This window comes from Chanos chanos, chromosome 13 (assembly GCF_902362185.1).
Source record: "Chanos chanos chromosome 13, fChaCha1.1, whole genome shotgun sequence".
Classification (NCBI taxonomy): Eukaryota; Metazoa; Chordata; class Actinopteri; order Gonorynchiformes; family Chanidae; genus Chanos; species Chanos chanos.
Window position 1 is genome coordinate 6,090,311 of NC_044507.1, and position 17,500 is coordinate 6,107,810.

Genomic DNA, 17,500 nt, shown 5'->3' on the forward strand with positions numbered 1-17,500 from the left:
CCCCTCAGTCACCACAGTGGGGTCACCATGGAGACCAGATGACTTTAATGACTTAAGATGTTCATGTAATAATGTGTAGAGTTACAGCCATCACCCGGAGGTCTGTTTACAATACCTCAGGTGTAAAATGGAGTATTACTCTGGTACTCTGGGTGAGTGGTTCTCTGGGTGAGACACAGTGGAGAGGCAGTTGATTATGAAAGGAGAAGTGAAGAATGCTTGTCTGAACCGCCCGTGTGTATTTGGGTCTACACTGTGTGTCTGTGTGGTTATCTGAGCATGGTGAGCTCTCGCTCTCTCTTTCTCTATCTCTCTCTCTCTCTCTCTCTCTCTCTCTCTCTCTCTATCCCTATCACAGAATCCCTCTTTCTCTCATTGTGTGTGTGTGTGTGTGTGTGTGTGTGTGTGTGTGTGTGTAACTCTCCACGTTGTCCCTGTGTTGTAATCTCAGCATGGTGTGTGTGTGCGAGAGAGAGAGGAAGAGTGGTTTTCTACCCTGTGGCACTGTTGTAATCTCTGCGTGGTAAGTGTTGTTCTGTGACTGTGTGACAGTGTGACAGTGTTATGGTCTCTGCATGCTTTATCTGTGACAGTAATAGAGGTGTCAGTGGTTATGAATTACCACAGAGACTAAATCTGTTTACTGTTCTCAGAGCCATAGCTCATTAAATCAGCCCAGCGTGAACTCAGGCTCCACCAGCAACTCTCTGCTGCCCCGCATGCTTCCCCCTGTTTTGTCCTCTCTCTCTCACTCTCACACACACACACACACACACACACACTCTCTCTCTCTTGTTGTGTCTCTCACACACACTCGCACACTGTTTGTCTCTCTCTCCACTCCCCCAAACACTCTCTCTCTCTCTCTTCTACCCCTCGGGCTCAGACACTCAGAAACTGTTGCTGGCGCGTGTGTGGCAGAGTAGGTGCACATGTATAAATGTGTGTCTCATCTGTTACAGTGTCTGATAACCCGGCAGAGAAGCTCCTCTCTTACAACAGGGCCAACAGGGCGGTTGCAGTACTCTGTAACCACCAGCGGGCGCCGCCAAAGACCTTCGAGCAGTCCATGGCCAACCTGCAGACCAAGGTAAGGACAGGAGGCGGCTAGAGGTCAGGTGGAGCACAGCGTAAGACTCCGAGAAAGAAAAGAAGGGAGATCATTCAATGTGGGGGGGAAAAGACAAATCAAACACCCCCCCCCCCCCCCCCCCCTTTTTTTTTCTCTTTTATTCTCTTTGTCTTGCTGCAGATTGAAAGTAAGAAGGAGCAACTGACCTTGGCCAAGTCTGAGCTGAAACAGGCCAAGAAAGAGGCCAGAGGAAGTTCTGATAACAAGCCACTGACGTAAGCACTGGACACATGGAGCAGCGTTATATTAGGAGTTCTTTAGAAAAGGCTGGGATGGTGTGTCCTTGGAGAGGAGAAGTGAAGTGTGTGTGTGTGTGTGTGTGTGTGTGTGTGTGTGTGTTTCAGCACGGTGGAGAGGAAGAAGAAAGCGGTTGCGCGGATTGAGGAGCAGTTACTGAAGATGGAGCTTCAGGCCACAGACAGGGAGGAGAACAAACAGATCGCTCTGGGCACCTCCAAACTCAACTACCTGGACCCACGCATCAGCGTGGCATGGTGGGCCTCGCGCACACACACACAGACACACACACATACACACACACATACACATACACATAGACAGACATACACATAGACAGACACACACACACAGACACACACACACATTTGTGTTCATATCCTAGTGGGGACCTCCCATTGACTCCCATTGTCCTGTAACTAAAGAATACTAATCTATCCCTAACCCTAACCCTAACCTTAATCTTAACCAAAAAAATGTTTTGACACTTTTTGTTTTATCAGAAATATAGTGTTGAAAAACATTGTTCTCCTAGCATTTGGTCCCCACCAGGCACTTTTGTCAGACTAAGCTATCTTACTGGGGACTTTCGGTCCCTGGAAGGATACCAGTACATAGTACACACACACACACACACACATTCACGCACAATAGGGCCAAACCACTCATTTTGTCCAGTGGGAGTTATTTTTTCAGTCTTCTCCCTCTCCTGACAAGCGAATGCATTTGGAGTATGTTCTGTGTGTTTGCTGCATTTCTGTGTGGCAGGTGTAAGAACATGGAGGTGCCACTGGATAAAATCTATAACAAATCTCAGAGGGACAAGTTTGCCTGGGCCATCGACATGACGGAACTGGACTTTGTCTTTTAAACCAGTGTCATCTGGGGTCCACCTCACCGTATGACTTTGTCTTCTAAACCAGTGTCGTGTGGGTGTCCACTCACCTTATGACCTGGGGGCTGGTTCTGTTTGTTTGTCACATTGATGTTTTTACTGTGAAATTGTTGATGACTTTGTAAATATCAGGAGTGTTCATACACATATTCATTTGTCCTGTTTGTAAATATCAGGAGTGTTCATACACACATATTCATTAGTCCTGTTTGCACTGTTTTAAAGTTGTATGTTTTAAAGTTTCAGCTCTTTTATATCAAGTGTGAGGGTATTTGTTCTTTTTTAAGGAATTTTAAATAAAAGTTTCTAGTTTAAAAGAAAAGCTTTTCCATTAATTAAAAAAATAGTTTTGATACTTTTTCTGCAACCTACATAATATCATCTTCTATATTTCTCATCTTCCCTCTTCATTAATGTGTGTCATATTTCATACACACACACACACACACTGAATACAGACTTTTGGGTAGTGTAAAGTTTCTTGTCATCATTAACCAGACATGATTTGACTGGACGTGCTTCAGTTGAAAACAATGTCATGACTAAATTGGCACAGATCACTTTATCCGTACTAACTGTGTGTGTGTGTGTCCACTTTCTCTCCTCACTGCAGAGAGAAGACGACTTGATTCAGTCAAACTTTGTGACATGACTAAAGCTGCAAGTTAAGAAAGAGCAGCTGTTTTAAAAGACCGTTCTCCTTAGCCATGACTGAAATCTAGATCAACCATTCAAAATGGATTTTAACATTCAGTGTTCGGCCCCTCCTCAACCTTTGGCACTCTCTTTGGAAACAAAATAAGAAAAAAAAAAACACTCCAACAGAACAGTTATTACACAAATACCGTTAGTGTAGAGATCCCAAAACGATCACACTAAGAAACCGACCATTTTCTATGAAACCAGTTTAATAGCAGAAATTCAGTTGAAATTGGAATGGTGTCAGCTTGGCACAGGTGGCAGGGATGGTGTTACAGTATCGTCAGACTCAACTCGTACGTTGGCCACCACTAAAGAGGGTTTAAAAAGATTTTTTTTTATAATAATCACTACAGAAGAAAAAAAAAAAAAAGAGTTAGTGTACAGTCACAATTTAACGATCCAAGCAGATCATCTTCGCTCAAGTCAATATATTTATATTTTTTTTTTAAAAAAAAACACTTTACAATAACACATCAAATCCAAACATTTCGTAACTATTCTTGAAAAAAAAAAAAAGCTCGCAGTTCCTGAAGGAAATCGTCCTCAGCTCCCCCCCCCCCTCAAAACTACCTGAAAAGAGAAATGAATTTCACATCAGTCACACAGAAACATCTATACTGTCAAAGGAGAGATCTTTAGTTCACTATTGTCACTGTTTTCCATTAGATACCATGATACTATCCTGGTCAGTTTTACTCAGGTGGTGTTACAGTTTCAACTGTATCTACGTTTAAATCATTGCAGGTTTACTGCATCATAAACGATACGGCTGTTTTCTCTCTGTTTCTCGAAAGAAACATTTCCACGCAACAGTCACACCACACTAACCAAACAGTGCTTCTGAACTTTTGTCATAGATTAAATGCCCACAAAATAACGATGAACTGGTAGCGGGCTCTTAGAACAAAAAACTGGGCCATCTAATGTCGTATTTGGACTGAAAAAGATTCCGTGACGCTAAGCATAGGTCCACAGGGAGAAAGAGACAACCCAGCTTTACACATCACAGTTTAGAGGCCAGTCGAACTTACTGCACATAAATAATTCATGCGTACATCTAATATACGTCATCTTATAAATAAAATATCCTTTTAATCAGGTTCCGAGTCCTTCTAGAGGTGAACTGATTCATTTTCAAATATAAAACATTGCATTTGAGTGACAAATTGTACCAGTTGTGGTGTAGATGAGAATTTCATCATTTAGACTGGTCCAATCTTAGTATTTGGAGTTCAGAGAGCAAACTTTGAATTCTGATTGAATTGAATTCAACTGATAACAGATTTAAAAGAAAAAATCGATTTGGGTTGCGTGAAACGTCACTACCAACCAGCAGGAACAAGTGTCTGTTTAATTTTAAACTCCAATCTTAGGCCAGATATTAGGTGCTTGATGGAGGTAGAATCCAAATTGTCAGTACTGGTTCACTTCTGGTTTTGTAAAAATGTTGACAGGAGCCATGTTGTACCTTCATGAAGAACCTTCTCCCTCTTTGACCTTGTTTTCTCCCTCTACCTCCTCCACTCCCGCCTGAGTCATCAGGTCGGCGATGTTCTTCTCCAGGTCGTCAATCCTGGTGCTCATCTCATCGAGTAAGGTTTGGTTAAGGAGCAGACCGAGGACGGAACAGGATCTACACTCTGTATGGATCTTTTCTTTACTAAATTTCCTAAACAGCCTACCAAGAGACAAACATACTTATCAAGGGTCAGTCTGTGTGTGTGTGTGTGTGTGTGTTTAGGGCCTGTTAAATGTACAGTACCTAAGCATCTTCACTGACCTCAGATCAGATCTCATCTGACAGTGTTACGAATGGCCAATGACAGAATGGCTCGTGTAACAGCCAACGTGCAGAAACCTCTGCTGACCCATATCCTTCCACATTAATCATAAATAAGGCTCAATACTGGCGTCATGGATGAGTGTCACACTAACCCAATCCATAGAGAGCACACTGACAAGAAGTGGACCTGAACAAACTGCTCCTTACACGAGTATTTGCATGTGGCAGATGCCACCGCAGATTTCGTCAGGCTGCTACTCTCACAACAAGTGTTCGCGCTGTCGAAATGATGTGTCCTCATCAAAACTTCCACAACACAAACTAATAATATTAATATCGTTATCAGTAATAATAATCAGTACTTCCAAAGTCAACTTCTATACAGGTTTAACATGAAGACTGTGTCTGAATGTGAACCCTCCCATGATTACGACACATATAGCACACTGATGTTGGACATTTAGGCCATGCTCACATCAGGTCAATGCAGAACAACTCCTGTACAACGACAGGGTAATTTTCCCCACGTTACACAAGTTTGCCACATGAAAACATGCTTATCAGTGACTGTACGTACAACCACATATTTGCCATAACCTTTTTTTCATTCTTAATGTTTCAAAACAGCTACGTCTGCAGTATGTTACTGGGGTTAAAGTTGGGTTAGGATATTTCTTCCGATGATTTGGTCAGACATGGTCTGGAACTTGTCTTGCATCTGCTGCAGTAGCGTTTGTACCTAAACGGGGCAACGAGACAAACAGACGAATTATCCCAGTCATTCGTTCAGATTACAACAGCACGTATATTAAATCTGGACGCAATGCTCATACAATGGCATATGTCAACGGCTGGATTAGTCCTGTTCACTAACATAAATACACACGATAATAAAATCAACTACTAGCAAGTTTCTAGATATAAATATTATGGAAATCAATTACGATTACATGTTTTTGTACACGCTTCAAGACGCTGGACTGTGATAAGCCATTACAACGCGTGATATTTGTATCTGTAAATAAACAGATATTGGGCAATACACTGTAATTGCAAAAGTCCGAGTCATCTGAGACGTAGGCATGCTTAAAAACCAGAAACGCTCAGTTGTATATTTTTCAAGCACCATTTGTAATTTTTATCGACTTGATCATTCGAGGAGCATGTAAATACTCTTTAAGTGGTAAAAAAGACGACATAATTTAGGAAAGGGTTCTCGGACACTAACAGGCCTATTTGCACCCATCCGACAGCTCTTAACGTTGACTCAAACTTACCACTGCGGTAAGATCCTGTACTGATTTTGGATCCGTCTCTGCCATTGTTTTCACGTGCGCGGGTGGGCCGAGAAAATAGTAAACCAGTAGATTTTCAGTGAATACAATAAAAATTTATATCCTCTGCTTCGCTTGCCTTGGCGTTCCCGAACAAACAGCTGATGAGGAAATCGCGAAGTGGCACATGGGTCTCGCGAGATGATGGGGTTTTGTTCGGATGCAAAAGGTCCAACCAATTTTCCATACTAAGTTCCTGCATGCAACAAGGGTGCTATAAACAACGAGGTACAACGATATCGCCTTTTCTGAAAAGTTGTGTATAGATAAAATGCCGAATTATCAACAAACCGTTAACAAATAAGTTATTTAGACAAAAGTTATTTCATTGTTTTTATTATAACCACAGAAACAGAATCCAGATATTATTCTCCATGCTACAAATATCAAATGTTTAGAGTCCATCCCCAATGATTAAACCTCCGTGTAATACGTCTTTATGTTTTCTTTTGGTTTTTGTCTCATTTTCTTGGAATATGTCTTTGATTCTTCCTGATTCCAAGAGAGAGACGTTTTAATGATGGCGTTGTCTTCCATGTATGCTGTCTCACAGGGTTTTATAATAATACTCCACGGGGCTACGACCTCGGATGTAGATAACAACAGTCGTAAACCGCACAGCAGAGCAGTGTTACCGAAATGAGCATAAAAAGGCAACTTTTTATTTTGCAGGAGGTCACTGAACCGAACTGAAGGCTGTCGCTAATTGACTTTGCCCCTCTGAACGTGGTGCCAAAGAACCTAGCAGAAGTAATCCCAGCCCCTGTCAGACTACAAAGAAAGGTTTGAGTGACTGGATCTTCTCAGTCGTTTCAAAGTCTGACGTTCTTGTATGTCTATGTCGGCAGCATCTAAACACTGTCTCCTGTTACCTAAACAGACTGCCCAAACTGGTTCGCCTGACTCCTCACAAACCGCTCCTCTCTGCTGTGTCAAGGATTTTTTTTTTTTATTAATTGTTGGCCTCTCGTTTCCTACACTTATGGACAAGCTATGTGCATTTGGCTTATTAATCTGTTTATATTCGGTGTGTATAAACAATTTTGAGTTGTTTGTTTTTGTAGTGAGCTACTCTACCGGAACGCACTGATATACTGGTAAAATAGCTCATTTCTCTCGCTCTCACACAATTTCTGTAAAACTGCTTTGGTTGAGAGGAGATGAATTTCTGCTCCTTCTTTTTGTTAGCTCACATTGTGAGCGTCACACTCTATCATCCAAACACTGACATTTCGAATATTTGATTTACACAACATGTGACTTGGCCTCGGCATAATTTTGAATTGACCATGACGTCATATCTGGACTCACATTCAGAGATTTAGTCTGATTAAATGATAAATCACTGTTTCAGATCAGCTATAAGATCTACTAGGCTCCACGATCACTATGTTTTTCTGGTGTAATTAACTGTCATGTTCACATGCTTAACCGCATGCATGCAGTTGCTATGACACTCCTGGGATGTGGGAAAACCGACAAGAAAGTGATAATGGTTTAAGTTCATCATTTAGCAGTTCATACTTCAAACACTTTAACTTCAGAAAGCATATGTCTTTGCTGGTCGGTGCGTAACACTGTTTTCTGTGGCTTGGGACCATCGTACAGGTTATGTGGCAGCTCCTTCAGGTGTCAGACCAGTCTGGACATAGACAGGAAAAAACAGACTGTCTCTCCCTCTCTGCCCTTTTTCCCCGTCTGAAACACACGTGACCGCTGAGTCCCTGCAGAAGGGCAGTACTTTCTGTTTCCACTTTATCTGACCTCATATGTACCCCAGTTGAAGCACGTAGCTGGTTTTGTTGAAGAGTAATTAGCGACAGTCCAGCAGCACATTCTCTCTTACAAGTAACAACTGGCCTTAATTAGCCCATCAGTATGTGACGAAAATATATGTGTGTGCGTGTGTGTGTGTGTGTATATATATATATATGTGTGTGTGTGTGTATATGTGTGTGTGTTCATTATTCTAGAGTCATTTTTAAATGGCCCAAACAGCTTTTTTAATCACTCTGGAGGTCATCGCGTGTAATTTGTTTAATTTCTTGCATCGCCTAACATTGTTGTAAAACAGTTATGAACTCTGTGAAATAAAAGTGGCCATAACAATCCACCTCTAATTTTCACCCCCAATTTTTTTTTTCAATCACTTTTTTTTTTTTTTTTTTGCGGCCACACTTTAACTGGTGCTAAATCATTCTGAAATGAGCCGAAGCGCAAACGCTCATTGAAACCCAGCGAGTTTGGGAACAAATGAACTGTCCCCCCGTCGTAGCGGAGATGAACTCTCAAAATCCAGACTCAAGATCTCTTCTGCGATGGACGTTGAGGATACGGAGCTGATGGAGATTGGTGAGTAGAAGGATCACAGTGTGAAGTTCAGGAAGGTGAATGTACAGGAGGAACAAACTGGGGAGACTTCAGTGGGAATGAGATTCTCATCAAGAAAGCCCTGAGAACACAGATTGTCCAAACAGTGTTTGTGTGTTAGAGGCGTTGACAGGTTCCTCTGGAGGGAAGGCAGTTTGCCCTCTGGGTGTCTGATTTCATACGGGTGTCCTGAAGAGCGACTTGAGTGAACAGGATCCTCAGTCTATGATTACATGAAAAATTTTGATCTGTTTGATGCCCGTGGGAGATCTGCTGAGCTCCTAATTGAGTTAACACAAGCTGAATACAGACATGGATGTGAAGTGTTTAGATTCAAGATTCAAGAGTTTTATCGTCATGTGCACAGCATAACAGGCAGTTACACTGTACAATGAAATTCTTACTTTGCTAATCCTCCGTTACCAGACGAGTGTGAATAAAGACAATATATAAATAAGTAGAAAAATCTTATATGGAAGACAATATAAATAAGTAAAAGAATCTTATAAAGAAAACGAGACCAAAAAAAACAAGAGAAAAATACAGCTGGGGTAGATCCATGAAAGTGAGGTAGATCTATGAAAGTGACTTAGTGACTGTGTTTACAGTCAGAACATGCTGGTACACTAGACACTAGAGTTTATTTATGTATATATTCATTCTCCGAATCTCTCTCTCTCTCTTATGTCTGAATGGGCATCAGTTTTCACCATGTGTCCACTCTGACTCAAGTCATGTCAAATGCTCTGCCCACTTCTCCCAAGGAACCCTGATGGCAGCTGGTTCTTTGGGGCTCTGGGTCCATTGGGATAGCTGTGGATTTAACTTAGTCTTCATCACCCTGACAGACCTATACACCACAGCAGTCTTCTGTAGGCATATTAGCATACATACCAGCGGTAGGCTTCTCTAGACATATTAGTACACATATTAGCAGTAGCCTTTTGTCAATATATTTGTAAACGTTAGTAACACCCTTCTGTATACATATCAGCAGTAGCCCTCTGTAAACATATTAGTACACTGATTAGCAATAACATTCTGTAAACATATTAGTACACATATTAGCAGTAACCTTCTGTAAACATATTAGTATACATATTAATAACATTCTGTAAACATATTAGTACACATATTAGAAGTAACCTGTAAACATATCAGTACACATATTAGCAGTAACCTTTTGTAAACATATTAGTACACATATTAGAAGTAACCTTCTGTAAACATATCAGTACACATATTAGCAGTAACCTTTTGTAAACATATTAGTACACATATTAGAAGTAACCTTCTGTAAACATATTAGTTCACTGATTAGCAATAACATTCTGTAAACATATTAGTACACATATTAGCAGTAACCTTCTGTAAACATATTAGTATACATAGTAATAACATTCTGTAAACATATTAGTACACATATTAGAAGTAACCTTCTGTAAACATATCAGTACACATATTAGCAGTAACCTTTTGTAAACATATTAGTGCACATATTAGCAGTAACCTTCTGTAAACATATTAGTACATATATTAGCAGGAACCTTTTGTAAATATATTAGTATTAGCAGTAACATTCTGTAAACATATTAGCACACATATTAGCAGTAACCTTCTGTAAACATATTAGTACATATATTAGCAGTAACCTTTTGTAAATATATTAGTATTAGCAGTAACATTCTGTAAACATATTAGCACACATATTAGCAGTAACCTTCTGTAAACATATTAGTACACATTATAGCAGTAACCTTCTGTAAATCTATGAGTACACATACTAGCAGTAACCCTCTGTATATAGTTCAGCTTGCCTGTCTATATATACCCACCTTTTGGCTCCCATCCCACACAGCAAAAAGTATTTGGCCAAGGGTCTTTTGGCCCAACGGTACAATACCAACACGGATCTGGATTCCAAACCAGGGTCAGCATTGGCCCAGGCATTTTGGGCCTAGTGGATCAGTGCCATGTCTTTTCATAATGATCCAAACATGCATCCACACACACAACACAAACTTTACCTCCCGGACAAACTCAGACCCACATCACTAGTCTCCATGTGGTTCTATGATTAAAAAATAAGCCTAAATTAAGTTCAGGGACATCATAGAGGTTTCAAATGTTGAAAGAAGTCGACTGTGACCCACAGCATGGTGTGCGTGTGTGTGTGTGTGTGTGTGTGCGCGCGTAGAGGGACTAATTAAAAACTCATCTGTGAAAAAGAAGCAGGTTCCAGGTAGAGTTCCAGCCTGCTATTGAGGAGACAGATAAGATACTCAGTGGCCCAGACAGTGGAAGATAATAAACATTCTTTCTCTGGTAACTTCAGTAGGAACCATTCCAAGAGCATGAGAACCAGAGAACTCGGGGTTTATGGCACATTAACTGGACAAAGTAGAAGAGTGACATTTCAGTCCACACGGTCTTACTGAGAGTTACTGTTTCTCCTCATGACTGGTCCTTGTTAAACCGCATGACATTCAGTCTGACTGAACCATGATGGTAGTACAAATGTGTGTAAATATATACACATTTTTGTAACAAGGACCATGTCACAAAGAAGAGAGGGGACGAGTTGTACCTTTTGGTCGTTTTAATTCATGCACATTGTCAAACGATACTATCAGGGTAGCAAACACTTCCTTTTTTCTCACGCTCTCTCACAGGTCACATGTCAGGATTTAACTACTGCTGTAAATCTTGAGTTTTACTGTGGTTATAATGATGTTTTATATTAAACAAAACATTTAAATATTAAACAGCCCTAGAGTGCATCAGATGCGACAACGGGTAGATTGCCCTCTTGTAATCCAATTGATGAAAGATAGTCAAAAAATATCGACATAACCTTGTCGATGACTTTCGGAGAGCCTTCTGGTCACATGACTGGTGTGTGCCTGACTCGGGTCAAAATCCCCTGCATGCCCTTTATAACCTGTGATCCGGACAAAATGATTTCATTGCAGGTGGATCCCTGTAAGAACAATACCTATGCAAAAAAAAAAAAAGATTAAGCAAAAAATAAATATATAAATAAAAACGTGTGGGAGAGGGGTGCGAGGGAACGCTGAACTCACCGACAGAATTTACAGAACAAATACTGAACGCTGCAGGCATGGAACATTTTGAACAAGTTTGTTCTCATACTGATTAGTAATACTGATTTGGCTCAGTAACTCAAAAATCAGTCAGCCGAGTGTTATGGTTCAGAAACCCCACGACTGCCGAGGTGCGTCAAAAGTCGGTCTGAGCCTTCTGAAAGAACACAAAAGGAATCTAACATGCATTTTAACTTTGCTTAATCAAATCTACAAAAGTTACAATGCGAAAATTCTTAATTTCTCTATTATGCTATTACATCGTGTAGGTTACATGCAGTGAAGTTTGGACAGAGTTAGTGGGAGGCTCAGAGCAAAATAAATATTCAAAATCCAAACTTCAAGTGGTGACAGATTCATTATTAACTATATCCTATCTTTAAGATTCAATATTTCCTGTTTTCTACCCTCACATGTTTCTGCAGGTGGTGTATATGCCTTTCTCCCACACTGGACCGCTAGTAGTGTTTAACTAGCAAATTCTCCACTTCCACCGCCGAAGACTGGTTGTCACTGGAGTCGTCTCTCGACAGGAGGTAAGGTTAGGTCCGCCGTAAAGTTACTTCGCCAACAACTGGCACATATTAACAGAACATTCTGTATTGTTTGGAGAATGAACTTTTTGATGGTAAAGTCAAGTTAACGGACAACATAAATTCCTGAAGAAAAACAAGAGTTAGGCTGACGGATGACGGTTACAACAAAGTCGCGACCAGTAAACGGAGGAATCTGACATAAGGTTTTGAGTTGTACTATGTTGTTGTAGGCTACCTGAGCTCTCGTTTTCAACGATGTGAATTAGATTTAACATGAAGAAAAGAACTTTATCGATCCTCCTACAGTACAGATACACCAGTGAGTGCGTGGGCTTTTCACTGCAGTTTATGGTTCTGTGGACACTGCACGTCCGTTGAAAGATAAAGACTTTAATTGGTTTAATAGAGAAATCTGTGTGATGTAGCTGACAAAAGTTCTGATTGTGTCATTGATTTGATGACAAATTCACAATGGTATTTTCTCATGGCCACTTCGATACTGCCATGTGGTTTGTTACTGTGCCCATAAGATCTGGATGGAAGACGCTATTCTTGGATTCGGATCAATTTCTCGGGGGATTACCCTGCCCCACGCAAGTCTGAATTTGATATTGCTAGAAGACCTCAGTGTCTCGTCAATGTCCTCTCCGCGGTTTTAAAAATTTCCAAGGAGGCGTATAGCGGACTTATGGTCATGTGTAATATGCCAGTGATACACTTTTGTCTTGATCTGCTGTCGGGCTGTTCACTGTATGTGTAAATGTAAACATCTGGGAACAAAGAATGGGTTTAGGCGTGTAGGAAAAGCCCAACCCCTATGCGGAATGCCAGAGTTACGTAATAGGCTACTACTACCGTGGTAGCTTTATCAGTGCCTTTGCGCATTACATCCCGCGTTGGACAAGATGTGTGGGAAAAATGAATCTACGCCTTAACATTTTAACATGCCAGCAAAGTCATTAATTGATGTTCATGATAAAACTGCATTGTTGCTCTTATCAGATGCAACTTTTAATTATAATATTGTTTGTTCAGAGTAATCCTGTCTGAACTAAAGACTTTCTTGGTTGCACCAAAATACGTCTTTAAACAGATAGGATTATTTGTTCCGTTCTCTGCCTGTCTGTGTCAGGGCTAGGCTAATCCAGGGGAGAACTGTGCCATTGAGACCGGACATAACTTTGGCTTTTAGAAGCGCTGCTGGAATGGTGCACAATTGCCTCTCTGTTTTCCAAACACATAGGTTAGATACATGACTGTTCAGAACTCTCTTTGTTAAACTCCTGAGTTCTCAGGCAGTTTGTTAGTTTCGTTATAAAAGGATATTGCAATAGAGTTGTCATAAAGACTTTGTTCATAGTTTGCTGCAAGTCTTTGCTGTTTTGAATTCTGCAGCTGTATTCAGCAATGTTTGTCAAGTTTGACTCTGTTTCACATTTTAAAACATTTACGTAAATGCCTCAAAGACAAAGACATAATGAAACTGTCATCTGATCATTTTTTCATTGTTAGCACAGGTTTTTGTTTGTTTATTTCAAAACTCCTCTCTATCAGCCTCTCTCTCTCTCTCTCTCTCTCTCTCACTCTCTCTCTCTCTCTCTCTCTCACACACACACACACTCACTATTCTCACACTATTGCTACTTTTTCAAAGGCAACAGAGTTTTTAGTGTATATCTGCAATATCATTTATCCATCTTGGGTAAATCTCTCTGGCTTAACATTTCCTGAAAACACGGTGCAATTTCACTGAAGTTGGTTCTGAAATTTGCTCATATTGTTTTGGCTGAGTGTTGATCCTCATAAATGAATTTGTGTTTGCTCTCAGTCAAATCCAATCAGTCCCAGTAGCAGGCAACACAGCTAAAAGAAGCTTGTAGAACATGTAGCCAATAGAACAGAAGAGGGATGGATCAGCCTGGCTGTGGCTTTGCCTTCTTATCCCGTCAAGAATGTCTCCACCCTTAACACATGTATACACATGAGTGAGGTCAATGCTAGCATGCACATTTTCCCCTTGATTGGCATGTCCAGATGAACAGAACAAAACAGACTAATCTATCGGAACTCTGCACACGCTCAACGTTCTAGAACTCTCTGACCAGGCCCATTGTCGTTGGGAGACATCTGTTTGGTCAGCGTGTGGAGACCATCTTATGTCTTATCTGCTGAAACACAGCCCTGTGGGTTGAGGTAAACTGCGAGCATTTTGAATGGTTTTCCTGTGGTTTCATTAGAGGTCAGTGTTGTAGTAGATAAGCTGGTGAATAAGAAGTGCGATGGGTTATGAAAGGTTAAGAAATGCTGCATAAAATAAATGTAATGTGTTTTTAGCTGTTTCATGTATCGAAAGTCTTTCTGAAGGGAGCACATTTTGAAGTGTCATCAGAATTCTTTGAGTTAGAGAGAAAAAAAGAAGAAGCTATTTTTTGTGTTTGCATATCTGAGCTTAGACCAGTCCATAGCTCCCGTCTCCTTGTGTTTTGAGAGAGTAAAACTGTCCTCAAAGTGGGGACACCAGATGCCCTGGTTTGAAGCAGTCCAATGTCAAATTGTTTACAGATGCAGAAGTAATCCCCTTCCTGTTTTCCTCTGGAATTCTAAACAAATCTGGTTATTGTCTAACTGTTGACTCCTGTGAAATGCTCATGCATGTAACAGTTTAGTTGAACACTGAACTAAGAGGTGTGTGTGTGTGTCTGTGTGTGTGTGTGTGTGTGTGTTTATGTCTGTCTGCCTGTCTGTCTGTCTGTCTGTGTGTCTGTGTCTGTCTGTGTGTGTGTATGTGTGTGTGTTTCTGCAGCATAATCCCTGAGGATGACCTGCATGTGAAGGTAAATCAGAGACTCCTCAGACATGGATGAGGGACATGTGCACCTGGAGGAGGACATGGGGAGCTCCTGGTCCCTGCTCTCCTGGCTGGCCTCCTGCGTCATGGTGTTTGGAGGAGCCGTGCCGTACATCCCTCAGTACCAGGAGATCCAGCAGAGCGGGAACACGGAGGGCTTCTCCACCCGTGTCTGCTTGGTCCTGCTCATTGCCAACATACTGCGCATATTTTTCTGGTCAGTGAGGACGAACAGCGCCGAAACACAAAGACAAAACATTTTAAGAACGTTCAGTGTGTTTCACTGACTCGTTCAGCCTTGTTACCTTAAGTCAACCTTAAGTTAGACAGTAGTTGTTTTCAAGCCAATTTTCAGCCCAGAATTACACGTATGTAGAGAAAAGAAGTTTGATGTGTTAGTAGTGCTTTGGTTCTTTGTGTAATTACTGGAGTGTTACTAAGTCGTTCATAAGCTGTTGTGAGAAAGCGAGCTAACATGTGGTGGTGCTTTGGCGATGTAACACGTGTTCTGTGTTGGTGGTGTCATTTTGTGCAGGATTGGGAAGCAGTTTGAACTGACTCTACTCCTCCAGAGTGTCGTGATGATCCTGACCATGTTAGCCATGCTTCACCTGTGCTGCTCCATGCAGAACAGCAACCGTGTCTCCACCAAACAGCATCACATCACAGGTAATCACACATCATCAAATAACAGCACGTCACACGCTATCAAACACACATCTGACTTCATCAAGAACTAACCTGTCAAATGAAGAATAATCAGAAACCACAGTGGCATTGTGTTTATGATGTGGAGTAATTACTGAAGTGAAGTCTTGATTTAATGCATTGTTGTCGCTGACAGTTGGTTGAGTGTAGAGATTATCTGTCTGTGTTTTGTGTAGAGGTGCTGAGTATGATATGTCATGTTCCTATGTCTCCACTGTTTGCACTGTGTTGAAACTGTGTATTCAGCAGTTCTACATCCAAGCTTTGCCAAAAGAGGGTGCTATTGGGAAAGGCATGATTCAGAAGCAGATTAGAGTTCTCTTCGATTTCTCTGTCTCTCGCTTTCCCTCTCCCTCTCTCTCTCTCTCACACACACACACACACACACACACACACACACGGTCACTCACTCACTCACTCACTCACTCTCAGTCACACACACACACACACACATTCTTGTCATTGTCCCCCGTTCTGTATTTTATGGAGTCCTGTGATTAGAGGCATTCTTCTCTCTCTGTTTATGATTACCATGTTAGCAGGCCTGCTGTGTGTTCATGCCTGAGGCTCCGTGAACTGAAGGATGCTCCTTTTGATGGAATTACAAGGCCTGCTATGGAAAGCTGGGAATGAATGGGACATTTTTAAACGGATGTGTACCCAGTCCAGCTCCTCGCATCTCTATGAATCTAGCCCGACTGAGTGACAGACATGTTAGTAGAGGGGACTAATCTAGTCTTGTGTTGTGAACTGAATAGGAGTGTAAGCTGGGTGGTTTTTTCAGGAAAGCTGAACTGGACACTGCTTCCAACTAACAGTCTTTGTTCTCTCCTGTGTCCTGATTTATAGAAAATTCAGGGGTGCGTTGATTGGCTTTTTCCAAGGGGGGCAGAGGAGAGTCTATCTCAGTCAGTCTTTTTTTAAGAGTCCACTGCCTGGAAGGGGAATGAGCTGATGAAATCTTATAATATTGTAATAATTAGAAAAAGGAATGTGGTATCAGACAGAGCTCTAATTCACCTGTCACACTGACAGATTGGAACGGAAATGTTAAAGCCCTTTCAAGAGCTATTGCCACTGGTTCTCCTGGTTTTGAATAAAATTATATTGAGTGTGTGTATGTGTGTGTGTGTGTGGGTTTCCATACGCTGTATGTGAGAGGAACGTGAGAGGTATGTCACATCTGATAGGATCCATAACTTAGGAGAAAAGAAGAATGAGAATGTGTGTGTATTAGAGAGTGTGTGTGTGTGTACATGTGTGTTCGCATGTGTGTGTACATGTGTGTGTACACGTGTGTGAAGGCACATGCATGTGTTGTTGCGGAGTGTGGAGCGGAGTGTAACATGAGTGTAACACAGCCCTGCTCTGCCATCTCATTGGCTGACTGACCACAGGACATGGATATGTTGGGCCTGCATTTGTCTGCGTTGTATAAGAGCCTCAAGCCTCTTCACAACCAGTCAGCTACCTCAGCTTCTTCATTCTTTGTCCCTATTTGGAGATTAACTTTCTTCATGCCAGCCCTACCATTAACCATTATATACTAAACAACAGAAGTTTCTCTGGGGCAGTTGTGAAAGGCGTGAAGTTCTTGGAACTGAGGTCCTCACTGTGTGGGAACTCCTGAAGGGCAGTCAGGCTATCAGGTTACAGTGGCAGTGGATGAGAGTGGGCAGAACGGAGCCCAGAATAGACCAGGACATCAGGTCATTTCTCCCTGGCTAAAAGGCCATTTACCCCCCCACACCACCCACCACCACCACCACCCATCACAGGCTCTAGCCCCTCAGCAATCATCCCAGGTCTCAGCCACATGTCCTCATAAAACCTCCATCAGCGGACGCGCAC

General features: G+C 41.5%; 3 protein-coding genes across 3 annotated transcripts in view; 2 read left to right on the forward strand and 1 right to left on the reverse strand.

Moving 5' to 3' along the window:
* LOC115826677 (DNA topoisomerase I, mitochondrial) overlaps positions 1 to 2,240 on the forward strand; it is a 31,324-nt gene extending 29,084 nt beyond the window's left edge. Inside the window, 4 exon segments of the mRNA XM_075353618.1 lie at positions 963 to 1,090; positions 1,253 to 1,347; positions 1,477 to 1,626; positions 2,138 to 2,240. Of these exon segments, the coding sequence (XP_075209733.1) occupies positions 963 to 1,090; positions 1,253 to 1,347; positions 1,477 to 1,626; positions 2,138 to 2,240 (476 nt within the window).
* A 1,144-nt stretch (positions 2,241 to 3,384) lies between these two features.
* On the reverse strand, positions 3,385 to 6,189 carry hsbp1b (heat shock factor binding protein 1b). Its single transcript, XM_030790212.1, has 4 exons — positions 6,027 to 6,189; positions 5,422 to 5,488; positions 4,435 to 4,558; positions 3,385 to 3,536 (listed from the first exon to the last, which is right to left on the reverse strand). The coding sequence occupies exons 1-3, from the start codon at positions 6,069 to 6,071 to the stop codon at positions 4,437 to 4,439; spliced, it is 234 nt and encodes a 77-aa protein (XP_030646072.1). The 5' UTR covers positions 6,072 to 6,189; the 3' UTR covers positions 3,385 to 3,536; positions 4,435 to 4,436.
* Positions 6,190 to 12,048: 5,859 nt separating this feature from the next.
* Positions 12,049 to 17,500, forward strand: part of LOC115826989 (solute carrier family 66 member 2) — a 35,088-nt gene continuing 29,636 nt past the window's right edge. Inside the window, exons 1-3 of the mRNA XM_030790943.1 lie at positions 12,049 to 12,093; positions 14,897 to 15,158; positions 15,477 to 15,610. Of these exons, the coding sequence (XP_030646803.1) occupies positions 14,950 to 15,158; positions 15,477 to 15,610 (343 nt within the window). The 5' untranslated portion in view covers positions 12,049 to 12,093; positions 14,897 to 14,949. The remainder of the gene's footprint in view (positions 12,094 to 14,896; positions 15,159 to 15,476; positions 15,611 to 17,500) is intronic.